The sequence below is a fragment of the Octopus bimaculoides genome, chromosome 1, assembly GCF_001194135.2.
Source record: "Octopus bimaculoides isolate UCB-OBI-ISO-001 chromosome 1, ASM119413v2, whole genome shotgun sequence".
NCBI classification, from domain to species: domain Eukaryota; kingdom Metazoa; phylum Mollusca; class Cephalopoda; order Octopoda; family Octopodidae; genus Octopus; species Octopus bimaculoides.
In genome coordinates, this window is record NC_068981.1 from 65,939,217 (window position 1) to 65,952,663 (window position 13,447).

The 13,447-nt window shown below is 33.3% G+C and overlaps 1 protein-coding gene across 1 annotated transcript; it reads left to right on the forward strand.

Annotated features, from left to right (window-relative positions):
- The first annotated feature begins 545 nt into the window (after positions 1 to 545).
- Positions 546 to 12,525, forward strand: LOC106870755 (apoptosis-inducing factor 1, mitochondrial). The gene is made up of 2 exons (XM_014916954.2): positions 546 to 2,947; positions 10,225 to 12,525. The coding sequence occupies exons 1-2, from the start codon at positions 1,851 to 1,853 to the stop codon at positions 11,606 to 11,608; spliced, it is 2,481 nt and encodes an 826-aa protein (XP_014772440.1). The 5' UTR covers positions 546 to 1,850; the 3' UTR covers positions 11,609 to 12,525.
- Positions 12,526 to 13,447: the final 922 nt, after the last annotated feature.

The window sequence follows — 13,447 nt, forward strand, 5'->3', positions numbered from 1 at the left end:
CTATTATTTTTAAACTTCAAACTTCATTTGTTTTCTATTTTGATAAATTCTCTCTGTTGAAAATTATATTTTTATATTTTAAATAATTTGCAATTTCAGGAAATATGTTTTTATATTAAATTTGTGTTTTCTACTCACGACTAGCTAGCGCGGACGCGCGAACTTTCGAGTAATAGATAGATAGATAGAGAGAGAGACAGACAGACAGACATATAGCTCGCTCTGGCCAGTCATGGTATTAGCTGTCAGTAGCCAAAGAATCGACAGGCCAGCAACAGGTAGACAGACAGATACTTCACTAGCAGTGAGCACCTTCACTTCTGACAGCTAATAGCATGATAGTGCCTCGAAATCTTTTCAGATATTTATGTCACCCTCATTGAAAACAGTTTGTCCAACTGTTTTAATGCATCGTTTTATTACTAAGCGTATGAGCGCGCACATACGTATTAATTATAAATTTTTAACGTTTGAAAATGTATAGATCAGAAATATTCTAGAACTCTTAGCCAAAAAAAAGTGCTAAAATATATTTCTCAGGCTTAAGATATTTTCCTGCCAAGGTAAACAGTGCACTCCTGTTAACATGACAATTGCTCGATGTATGGACATAGAACAGACAAAATGAATATATGTAGAGTATACACAGAATGCCGAAAAACAAAATAATGCCTTCAAATGTAACAGAAATGATCGAGTTCACTTTTTTAAAAATCACATTTAGTAATTCAACTAATTCTAATACATTAAAGGGTATCTCTAAGCCTACAATAGTCTAAAACATGTTGGAATTCGAAATAAGTAGGTTGCTCAAAATAACTGCGAATAAATTGGATGAGAAGCAAGAAAAATTAAGGTAACGCAAAATGTGTATGCGTTTATCTTATACCGACGAAATTCCGAGGATCAGAATATCAACTAACAGCCAAGTTCGATGTCAATGTACAGCTAATTCGAAGTAATTTCACCAGTATTAAGCTCTAAAAACTTGTTTTCATCGTTAATTGCAAAAATTTGTTCTAAAACTGCGTATAAAGCATATAAATTTAATTAAGCAAGCAATAAATATGCATTCGCAAACTCTGGAAATGCCCAGCATAAATAAAAAAAATTAACTCTAAACGTGCAAGAGATTCTTCGAAGGTTCAAGTGTACTTCTATATAAATATATGCATTAGCGCAAAACTCATGACGTAGTAAACAGTTAATAAACGTCACCTTAAAGAAACATAAAAATAAGAAAAATACAATTTAAAATAATGATATTAGAAAATTTAAAAAAAAATGAGTAAACATTTAAAATAATAATTTCATATAACATCAAGGAACTTCAAGGAAGGCAACGGTCGCTTGTATCACGCCTGGTACATGACTGAATGACATTGAAAAATACATACACACACATTTGCGATAATTTAGGACCGCTTCGTCTATCAAATTACATGTGCACTGACATAGATTCATTTGTTCTTTTCTCTCTTCTGCTTCCTTCCCTCACTTAACGCATATCTTTCTTTCTCTCTCTTCTGCTTCCTTCCCTGACTTAACGCATATCTTTCTTTCTCTCTCTCTCTTCTCATACATAAGCACTTATACACGCACACATATACATGTATAAATATATGGGCACTTTAGTAGATACATATACACACGCATTGACCTTCATACCATTCAGAACGAGGCTTGTTCTTTACTAATGTGTTAGATTGTATAATGTCGCTCTTTCGCACACGTGTAGTTCATGTATAATTCGACACACAGCACTTTCTCGGTTTTTACCACTAACTAATAATCGCAGTATATATAAATATATACTTTGTTAGTATCACTGATACAAGAAGAAAACAAAGATGTATCGCTGTGTTGTCAGTTCATGTCAAGGCAGGTATTCTTTGCGGCGATTTTACAGTACAGGTTGCCATCTTCGACCTTCCCTATCGAAACAGCCGTCCTCTACTTTTTTCACGTATTTAAGAAGTAATGAACTACTTGGTGTTTGTCCTCAGGAAAATGCTTCTATTACTGCCAATATGACATTTTCTCGATGTATGTATGGACATGGAGGACACAAAACGGATAAAGAAATCGATTTGCAACAGAAGAGTACGATGGATGATCTACCTGTACCAAAGGGATCCTGGCAGGAATCATTCCATAACATTAACCGCTCAAACAATATCTTCTTAGCCGTTAGTTCCACTTTTTTGGTGGTTACAGGATTTACAATGTACAAGTTGAATTGTTTCTCATGGAATCCAGGCCCGAACATTAAATCTGTTCCAATTAGGCCAGAAGCAGTAGGTCTTGGTGCCGGTACTGCTACCGCTGTTGCTAGCACTGAAGCTGTTGTTGAAGAAAGTTCCGTTGGACCAGATTTGGATGTTGTTCCAGCAGAAGAACCGGCTGCACCAACCCCTACTGCTGAAGAACCGGTCGCACCCACTCCTGCTGCACCTGCTCCTACAGAAGAATCAGTCACATCCACCCCTTCTGCTGAAGAACCAGCTGCACCTGCCCCTGCGGCCGAAGAACCGGCTGCACCTGCCCCTGCGGCCGAAGAACCAGCTGCACCTGCCCCTGTGACCGAAGAACCGGCGGCACCTACTCCTGCTGCCGAAGAACCGGCGGCTCCTACCCCAGCCGAAGAACCAGCGGCGCCTGCCCCTGCTGAAGTCACACCACCTTCACCTGCAGAAGATACACCACCTCCACCTCCCCCTGAAGAGACACCACCACCACCTCCACCTGCAGAAGACACTCCATCATCGCCACCAGCTACAGCTGCCGAGCCAGAAACTCCGAAAGTTGAGGCTACCACCAGAACAGCCGAAAATGTTGCACCAGAATCGAAAGCGACTTCAATTGATTGGTCTCAAGTGCCCGCTATCCCTGCACGCGTCCCTTATTTATTAATCGGGGCTGGTACTGCTTCATTTGCAGCATTTAGGTATGGTTTTGCCTAACTTTGTCTATCGATTGTCTTTGGTGTTATATATATATATATATACATAGATTTGAATTCAATTTTCTTCGTAATCTTACTAATACACACATATTTCTTCAGCGTGATAGTCGATCAAGTATGTTAACACAATTGCGATAATTATATATATATATACACACTAATTTACTAGTTCTCTATCGCTGTTTTGGAACTCTTTATTTTTTATGAGTTTGACCTATAATCGATAAGGGGTGGGTTAGAATATTGAAATTATGATTGTCAGTTGCTAATTAATCAAACATCTACAGCATGTGGATTCACGTATTAAAATTTTAAACGCTAGTTTGACAGTACTGAAAATATTTCTTTGTCCCCTATAAATACATCGTTGGGCGGATACTGACTGCTGAATACTATATTGATTAACAAGTCAACCTGGTGTTACCATCCTCACCTGAACTCGTTGCAATGCAAAGAGTAGCATGGAATTGTCGAAGCATTTGCTTGCTGTCACTGCCACTACATTATGTATTACTGGTACTTGATCTCAAACGAAATCAACTATCACATCAGCGTATATTAAGTTTATGAAACGGAATCGGTAATAGGAAATGAGTTTTTGTTTCCGTCGAATACGATTTGTCGAATTGTATTGCTCACTTGATTCCTACTTACAAGATGCTATATTTTTCTAATTCCATTGAATATCATTTCTTTTTTTTGTGATATGTTCACTCCCCAATGTCGACTTCACCTTTCATCTCCTATAAAACCAAGCAGCCAGTCAATTACTGAAGTCGATTAAATCAGCTACCTCCCTAAGAAAAAAAGAACAAAAAAAAACAAAAGGCAAAAAATGAAAATAAAAGTCACCTTGTGGCAATGCTAGAAATCCTTATTGTTAATATTTACTTTGTTGAAATCTTACAAATTGGGTCCATTTTTTTTGTAAATGTTCAAAAACTTTTTAAATAATTTTGATATTTTAACATATGCACTTTTGATATCTTTGAAATTTACATCTGAAAACTCTTCAATTACGAAAAAAGGAAAAAAAGAAAATCGTATATTATTTTATCATGATAGAATACATTTGATGTGTTATCTATTGTTGCATTGGTCAAATACAATGGCACCAATAGTGCTTGTGTGTGGGTGAATGTTACTGGAATTGTCACATTTGACATTGTCACTATAAAATAATTTAGGAACTTCAATGAACTTATAAACTTCAAAAAAATTTTTGTGAAATAGTTTAAAGTATGTGACACTGGAATCACAGAAAGAAAGACTGGGAAACATTGCAAGGAAAAAAAGCAAAGAACAGCGAAATTGTGTGTCCAGTATCTGATCATATGAAAGTGAATGTTTCTTGACTGTTCAATTATTTAATTTAGAGAAAAATGATCAGGTTTTCCACTCATCCTCTTGTTTTTGTATTTCCCCCCCTCATTTTTGTGATTATTGGGTTTAATTCCCATTCTATTCTAGATTTTGCCACTTTGTAATTAAACGAGGGCACTTAGCTAATAAAGGTCGTGGGAGCTGTTATGTTATAAAATCATCTAGAAATTGATACTCACTTAACCTGTAGTATGTCCCATCCTGAATTTTAAAATTTTGGATCAACCAACTGGCTATGACATTCTCTAGATTTGATTGACTGCCTCTGTTCCAATCTCTGCACAACTAGAGCTGATCTGGGCAACTCAGTAACATTTAATTAAAAAAAAAATTCTTCTTTAAACTGAACTCGATTTGCTAATTACTGCAACCCACTTTTATACATTTATATCGTTCTAACTATTTGGGTCAGCTTGGAGAGGTTTTATAATCTTATTACTAACATACAAATGAGATAACTTAAAAGAATAGGTTTGATAGAACAAAAATATTCTCTCTTGAATAAACATTCGTTAAATGTATATATTTACACTGTTTAATTAGAATTGTGATTAATATCACTTAAATTTCACATTAACCCCTTTATATGTTCAATTCCTATTAGCATGTTAGGTTAGTGAATTGGAATGTATATGTAATCATGTCCTGGATGGCAAAACCTATATTTGGTTGGCAATTTATGATAGTTGATAATTCTAATTTACGATGCTTTATTCATATTCCAGCAGAAAAAATATCTAATTTTTACTCCTTGTGCTCTATCTTGCACTAACTGTTCAAGTAAATTCAAAATTCCAGCCTTTGAAACATCAGCATAAACAACTATGATAATGTTTGTGCATAGCATTAATTCATTAACTCATCAAGGTCAGTCGTATATTTTCAGGAAATTGTTGCAGACAGTGTTTCAAGGCCTAATTTTTAAGCAATATGCCAAACCTATGAAGGCAAGATTGCTACATTCAGAAATGCTGATCAGCTGATACCCAACTCAATAAAATACCTTTGTGTCATAGATTTTGTCAAGCAACTGATTAGAATTACTTAACCAGAATCATCCTTCTGGTGATCATTGCAATCCACAGAGCTTTCTGATTGGTATACCTAATGAAAAATTACCTTTAATTTCTTTTTGTAGTGTGGCCTTGTCTTTTGTGGCCCACTTCTCAAAAATGGTTGCCCATGCCTGCTTAAATGTATAGTTTCTCCTGCTGTTAATTCACTATTGTCATTCCATCTTTTTATAATTGTCAACTGTATGGAATATACTACAGCAAAAAAGACAACTTTTCATTGACATATGCTTTTACTGAATTCAATCAGTAGGCTGTAACCATACTGGGGCACCACTTTAATTTCAATGTTTCAGGCATGCTTTTGTTTATATTATGTTATTGCAGCCATTAACTGATGCTTTGGACACAGTTGTTAGCCTAAATTGTTTCATTCATACAAACATATGTAATGAGCAACAATAAAAAAGATAATTTTAAAAAACCTTTATCAAATAACTATAAAATGACAAAAGATATTGTATAATAAAGAATAATTGTATTAGAAATCTGAAGCTACCATATGTGTACTTTAAAAATAATAAAGTAAGTTTTTATTTGTTAATTTACCTAATTAAATAGGTAGATTTTTAAAGCAAATCTGGAATAACTATCAGCATTATTTATTCTTCAGAATCATCTAAAGCCACTAGTTGCCAAGGTTGATTCTTTGTTTTTGATAACTAAAATCAACAGAATGTTATATAGGGTCAACAATTAATGTAGGTTAGTTCAGTTTTGTAGGTCATTATTATACAAGATTCAAATAGAGCTATCTAAGCCAACAATATTATCAGTTTACTTCCAATGAGGGAGCCTTTATGTAATCACTTTATGTACTAGAAATAGTGGCTAAATCGCCCTTAAACCATCACCTTACCTTAATAAATAACACAAAAACCATTGGCTGTAGTTGTAAGTGTACAACCAGGTAATCATCTCATTGAATTTTCTTGGGATTAAACAACATTAGCACATTTAAAAAAATGCCTATAGATTTAAAAGGGTATGGATTTGGTACAAATATTTAATTTCTAGTACTATTGAGCACAGTTAAAATCTTTAAACAATTTAAAGATAATATATTGTATATATGCATGTGTATGTAAACATATTCAAGCAGGCAGGTAATAATAAATAGTTTGTAACAAATTTAAACAATGGGGTGAAAAATGTGAATGACCTTGAAATTGTTGAATCTTACACCTTTGGAACTACAGGGTTTAAAGGTATATTCTAAATGTATGGTATTGTTGAGCTAATGTCTACTGCTATGGCTGTAGACTGACAAATTGTAACAAACCTGTTGTACATATATATATATATATATATATATATATATGTGTGTGTGTATTTGTATTTTCCCTTTGGCATTTGTACACTGATTAAAAGCTGTCACTATATATATAAATGGTGTCATTATAGTCTTCCACAAAAACTTACCCAGCTTTTGAGTCGGTTATGTTTTATCTGACCATTGTTGTTGGAAGGACTTAGGGAAATAATACCTTGTTACCAGCCAAGGGCTGGTAACAGGGAAAGCATAAAAGCATCCAGCTGCAGGATCTGCCTCAAAGATTTTCCTCAGAAAAGTGGATGTTAAAGCTATCATGGAGATGATTACCTTCGTACACTGAGAGATGTATGTGTGTATGTATAGTTATAATAATGCATAAAAATTGAGTATGTTAGTATGCTGTGTCAAAGGAGTTTAATGTTTGTGAAGTCTTCTACTTTTTCAAGTTTGTGTCAGTGGTACATACATACATATATATTCTTTTATTATATTTGTTTCAAGTCATTAAAGGTTTTTTTTTTTTTAGTTGAAGAAATCAACCTCAGGACTTATTTTTTTAAAGTCTTGTACTTATTCTATCAGCGTCTTTTGCTGAACTGCTAAGTTATGGCGACATAAACACACCAACACTGGTTGTCAAGCGGTGATGGGGGTGGGTGGGAAAACACAGACATAAAAACATACATACATATATATATGTGACGGGATTCTTAAATTTCCATCTACCAAATCCACTCACAAGGCATTGGTCCGTCCGAGGCGATAGTAGAAGGCACTTGCCCAAGGTGCTACACAATGGGGATTGAACCTTGGACCATGTGGTTGGTAAGCAAACTTCTTAATACAGCCATTCTTGTGCCTATATATATATGAAATGGTTTACATTTGTTTACGCAAGAACTTCAGTTGTGGTCTTTCATGATACATACTATTATATTTGTGCCATCAAACATAATGGAAGTTTTATTAATTTTAGAGAAAACCATATCTATTTAGATGAAATAAAAGAAATTAATCCTTTTCTTACTTTGTAAAATATCATACTATGTTTATGTGTGTAAGATTAAATTTTAAATTCTTTTATTTTTGAAAGTATCTGCTATACTACATATTGTTTAGAACTAAAATGAAAGTAAAATGAACAACTCCTCCTTTGACTGTTCGCTTTTCAAACTGTCACTCTGTGTCATTTGACATCCTCCTACTTTAATAGTACCCCAGTAGTATGATAGCAAACAGTCATAGAAGCTATATGTGGATAGATGACCCAACAAAGAAGTCTCTAAGTGATTACTGGACTTGCTAGAAATAACAGCCAAATCTTTAAATCACATCCTGTTATCTTAAAAAAGGAAAGGACATAATAGAAAATGTAGTCCTTGACCTTCAGAACAAGAGGATGATCATAGGTGAATGACTAACCCATTGTTTGGATATAGGTCTGCAAGATTTGGCTGACCTGTACAGATTGTTTAATTTAGCTCTAACTTTGATTTCATATATCTCACAGAAGGAACATTTATAATAATTAGCTCATATTTAAGTGCATGATTAAACTTTAATCAGTCTAGTAATCAGAAATGTTTTTCACAAACGTCTGTCTTGATTTAACTAATTATTTAACAGACAAGTGTATTTACCCAATTTTAGATTGTAGCATTACACTCGATAGAAAATTCTTAAATATTGTTCTTTTTTTATTATAGCTACCATTACTTACTATCCCAAAATATTTAGAGAATGATCTCTCTCTGTGGTACCATGTTCAATGGATTAGAGCTATGTAATTCTTGATGGTTGTTCACTATAGTTATTAACTATAAGTTATGCATATTTAATTTTCCTGACCCTTATGCATATTTAATTTTCCTGAGAGAAAAAAACCCCCAAAAACCCACCCTTATGTGCAAAAGTTTGACAAAATTTAGTGTCTGTTCATCAAGTTTCATATATAGCTGCTGCTCCAGTATGACCTTGGCTGTGAAGGCTAAAACAAACTTCAGAGCATGGGTTGAGATTAGTCTCATGGGCTTTTAATACATGCTGTTTTAACACTGTTTCATCCATTTTGCTACAGAGTTGTAGTATGCAAAATACTGTGGTCAGCCAATTAAATTTCTTAGTAAGTGGTGCAAAACAATAGCTTTAGTTGTGGTAAGCTTTGAATTTGCTGTTTTGTGCTCAATATTAAGTATAGGTTTGAATCCGTTAGTATGTGATCAGTAGAATTGCACTTACCTTATTTAAAAGGAGTGAAAATTTGAACAAGTTTTCAGATAATGTTTTAATTTTAAAAGCAGTTGAAGTTTGAAATCTTATAGCTGAATATATGTTAAATTGAGATTAATTATTTTAACAAAATAATGTTTGCTGCAAGTGAGGGAACTCAGTACTGAGAGTAGAGTGAAATTTATTGTAAGATTCATGTTGACTGGGACTTTCATTATTCATATACATATATACTTAGATTCTGCCCTTATCAGATCAGTTTAAAATGTCTTTCAATAGGAATGTGATTAGTCTATTTATGGTCTGTAGAAGTACCTTAAGTACTTTTTCAATAAATACTCATGAATAATAATAAAAAAACCCTTAAATGTTTTTTCTTTTTTTCTGGAGCAAAATGACAATTGTGCATACTATTGAACATTAATCTTCCAATATTGAACAATAATCTTCCAAACTGTATTTTTCCTTTATTTAATAGTTTTTATGGTATATATATTTTACTCTGGTTGTCTTTTGATGTTTGGGGTATTTGTATGACTAGGACTGTGGTATAATTATAAGCTATAATACTCTTCTGTGAATTGAAGGCATGGCCTAGATTCACTTGCTTAAAACTTTTTCTCTGAAATCACTTTTGGAGAAAAGGCTGAATATCACAACTTCCCATTTTCCTTTCCCAGTGTGTCAAATATCATTATCTATGTAATAAATCAGTATTTAATTTTCCTTGTGAAAAGTTTTAGTTTCTTGACATGTTCTTTTAACAAAGTTTGACTGCAACTAATTAACTGATCACATTTTAAATGGATTTGTTTTGTGTTTTTTTTGTAACTTTAACATGTGGAAAACTGCTGGTGGTTTCATGTTTTTCTTTGTTTATACTGATATATTTATAAGTGAATTTTCTGTAAAAATGGATTAGAAAAAGGATGAGTGGAAATATTAATGGGTTTATATCAACAGTGTTCATTTTGTAATGAATATTGCAAAAAGTTATTTATGTTATGTTTATTATAAACTATTCTTGAGTTTATCTGGAAAAAATTTTGCAAACCATTATCTGATTACTATCAGGGTAAAAAAAAAAGAAGTCTTGCTTCTTTTACTTATTTAAACAATGAAACAATGTATTATTTTATAATATTGATTATAATTATATTTTAAAATAAAGAATAAAATGATTTTCTTAAAATTTATTTAAAGATTTAGGTTACAAGTAGAATAATGATGTAAACAATTTAAATTGTTCAAAAATACACCTAAACCTGCCTACATAATATACTCCACTTTAATTGTAGGTCAATCAGATCGGCTGATCCTAAAGCTCAGGTGCTTGTTGTTGGAGAGGAGAATTACATTCCTTATATGCGACCTCCCCTTTCTAAAGAACTCTGGTTCAGTGAGGATAAGTCAGCTGTTAAGAACTTGAAATTCAAGCAGTGGAATGGTAAAGAGAGAAGTATTTTCTTTGAGCCTGAAGCATTTTATGTAGAGCCTAAGAAATTACCATATCAAGAAAATGGTGGTGTTTCTGTTTTGTCTGGAAGAAAAGTGGTGAAGCTTGATGCTAGCAAACGCCAAGCATATCTTGACAATGGTACTGTAATAAAATATGACAAATGTTTGATAGCTACAGGAGGAAAACCCAAAAATTTACCAATATTGTCAAAAGCTGACTCAGATGTAGCTGAGAAGACCACACTATTTAGAAATATTGATGATTTCCGTAGCTTGGATAAACATCTAGAAGAGGCCAAGTCAGTAGCCATTATTGGTGGGGGGTTCCTTGGCAGTGAGTTAGCTTGTGCTTTAGGGAAGAAATCTAAGTCAAATGACTTGAAAGTCTATCAGCTTTTCCCTGAATCTGGAAACATGGGTAAAGTTCTTCCTGAATATCTTAGTTTGTGGACCACATCAATGGTTAAAAGTGAAGGAGTTGATGTTCATCCTAGTGTGAGTGTCCAAAAAGCTGTTCTGAAGGATAATAAAGTGTCTTTAGAATTGGATAATGGCGCATCACTTGATGTTGACCATGTTGTTGTTGCTGTTGGCCTTGAACCCAATACTGAATTAGCTAATACCTCTGGCCTTGAAGTGGATGATAAATTTGGAGGTTTTCGAGTAAATGCTGAACTAGAAGCTCGATCTAATGTTTGGGTTGCTGGTGATGCTGCTTGCTTTTATGATATAAAACTTGGCCGGCGCCGAGTAGAACATCATGATCACGCTGTTGTTAGTGGGCGTTTGGCTGGGCAAAATATGGCTGGTGCTGGAAAAGCTTATTGGCATCAGTCTATGTTCTGGTCAGATCTAGGACCAAATGTGGGTTATGAAGCAATTGGTATTGTAGATTCCAGTTTACCAACAGTTGGAGTTTTTGCTAAAGCTACTGAAAAAGATACTCCACAGGCTGTTGTAGAAGCCACAGGTGAAGGTCTTCGATCGGAAACTGAAGAGTCTGCTCAACCTTCCATGGTGCCAGCTGCTCAGCTTGCTACACCTGATGCTGATGAGAATTTTGGTAAAGGTGTAATTTTCTATTTGCGAGACAAAGTAGTCGTTGGAGTTCTTTTGTGGAATGTTTTTAATAAGATGCCTATTGCTAGGAAAGTTCTAAAAGATGGTGTAGAAAGTGAAGATTTACATGAAGTAGCAAAATTATTCAACATACATGAGACATAACATTTGTGCGAATGGGAAAGGGTGTGGGAAAATATAGAAGTGACTTTAAAGAAATACCGACTTGAAAAGTTTTACATGAATATTTTTTATATATTTAAAATGTTTTGTGTATATGAATATGCAACCCTGCATATTTGTCTGAATAGTGAACAAATCATGTTAAGTGATTTCAGGTAAAAAAAAAAAAAAAAAAAAAAAAAAAAAAAAACACAAACCAAACTAGACTGAATTGGTAGTATGAGATCAGATAGAATTCCTGTTTGTTCATACACTCCTCTTCCTCCTCTAAAATTGGCAATCCACATCATTGTAAAATTAGTCCTCTGAACAGCTTTATCATTTAAAAAAAAAAATCATCCAAGTAAATCAATGCTCAAGAAATGAAAGGCACCATGACAGACATCATTATTGAAGGTTATATGGAGTGAAGTTTGCCTTATTCAAAACTCCTGAACTATTTTTGTAGATTTCTTTTTATAACTAAGTTTTCAATGTCAATGAATGGTATGTATAGCTTAAATAAATAACATTTTGTTGAACATATTCTACTTCAGTCTTTACATTTTCTTGGCTGAGAGACTCAATTGTTTTCTTTTTCTTTGGCTATAATTTTACCAAGGTAACTTCACATTGAGCTACATCTTGAAATTGTACATTTAATTTCTGTCTATAAATTGCTGGGACTGAGTAGGTTATAGTGGACTGGTACATGATTAGATATGAACTATTGAAATATTACTTAAAACCTTCCAGTCCTAACGTAATTAAGTTGTAATAATTTTTTTTTTTTTAAGAAAAAATTCAATTTGTTGAAAAATTCAATTTGTTACAAAGAAATGCTGAGCAGACCACCTTGTTATATTCAAAACTGAATTTAAAAAATTTGAAATGTTATTAAAAAAACCCCAAAAACAATATCTTTTCTGTCTTGAGAATTTTTGTCTTGCTGTTATACATATATATATATATATATATATATATATTTTTTTTTTTACTAACAACTTTTTGCATGCATTTTTTTTTAAAGCTGTTCTTTCATATACTAACGAATTTTAGCAGATTTTTTATTTCAGGGATGGGCAAAATGATAACTTAATATTGTATTTATTCTTTAGTGATCCTTGCTATAACAAATACCAAGTTTTAATCTTTCAGGTGTTCCCCCCCCCCCCTTTTATCCAACAAATCTCTAACTTTACTCATTCTAGAACTTTAAACAGATGAAAAGAAATTTGACTTTGGATAGTATACTAGCATTTTAAAGGTTATTTTCCTAGACATGCTTGATGTCTATTCTTAAGCTAGGTAAACTGAGGCTTAGTATATAGCAGTATCTTGCAAAGTTAGTATAGCAAGATCGATATGTCCTGTTAGTGAAAGTTATCTAGTAACTGCTTTATTTGGACATCAAGATGAATATGTAAACATGTCCAGTACAAATATTATGGTAGCTAGTGCACATTCCATATGAAACCATTTACTGAACTGGTGTTAATTTTTCTTGTCTAAAACAAGTTTAACCCCTTTAGCATTCAAATTATTCTGTCAAATGTACAGCATATTCATTCATTTCATTTTGAATTAATCATGTTCTGTCTTGTAGCCTCAAAATTTCAGTGATGTGGCTGTTTATCTTTAGAATGTCATTGTAGAGTAGAAGTGAAGGGGCCAGCACTGGCCATTTTGAACATAAAACAGAATATTTTGGATGGATTTGGCTGGTTAAATCCTAAAGAGTTAAAAAATATATCATTAATCCCAATTCACAGTGAATGATTGACATCAAAAATGGAACCCAGCTATCAAGTACTTATTCTAAGTTGTGATAAAACTGTTTAG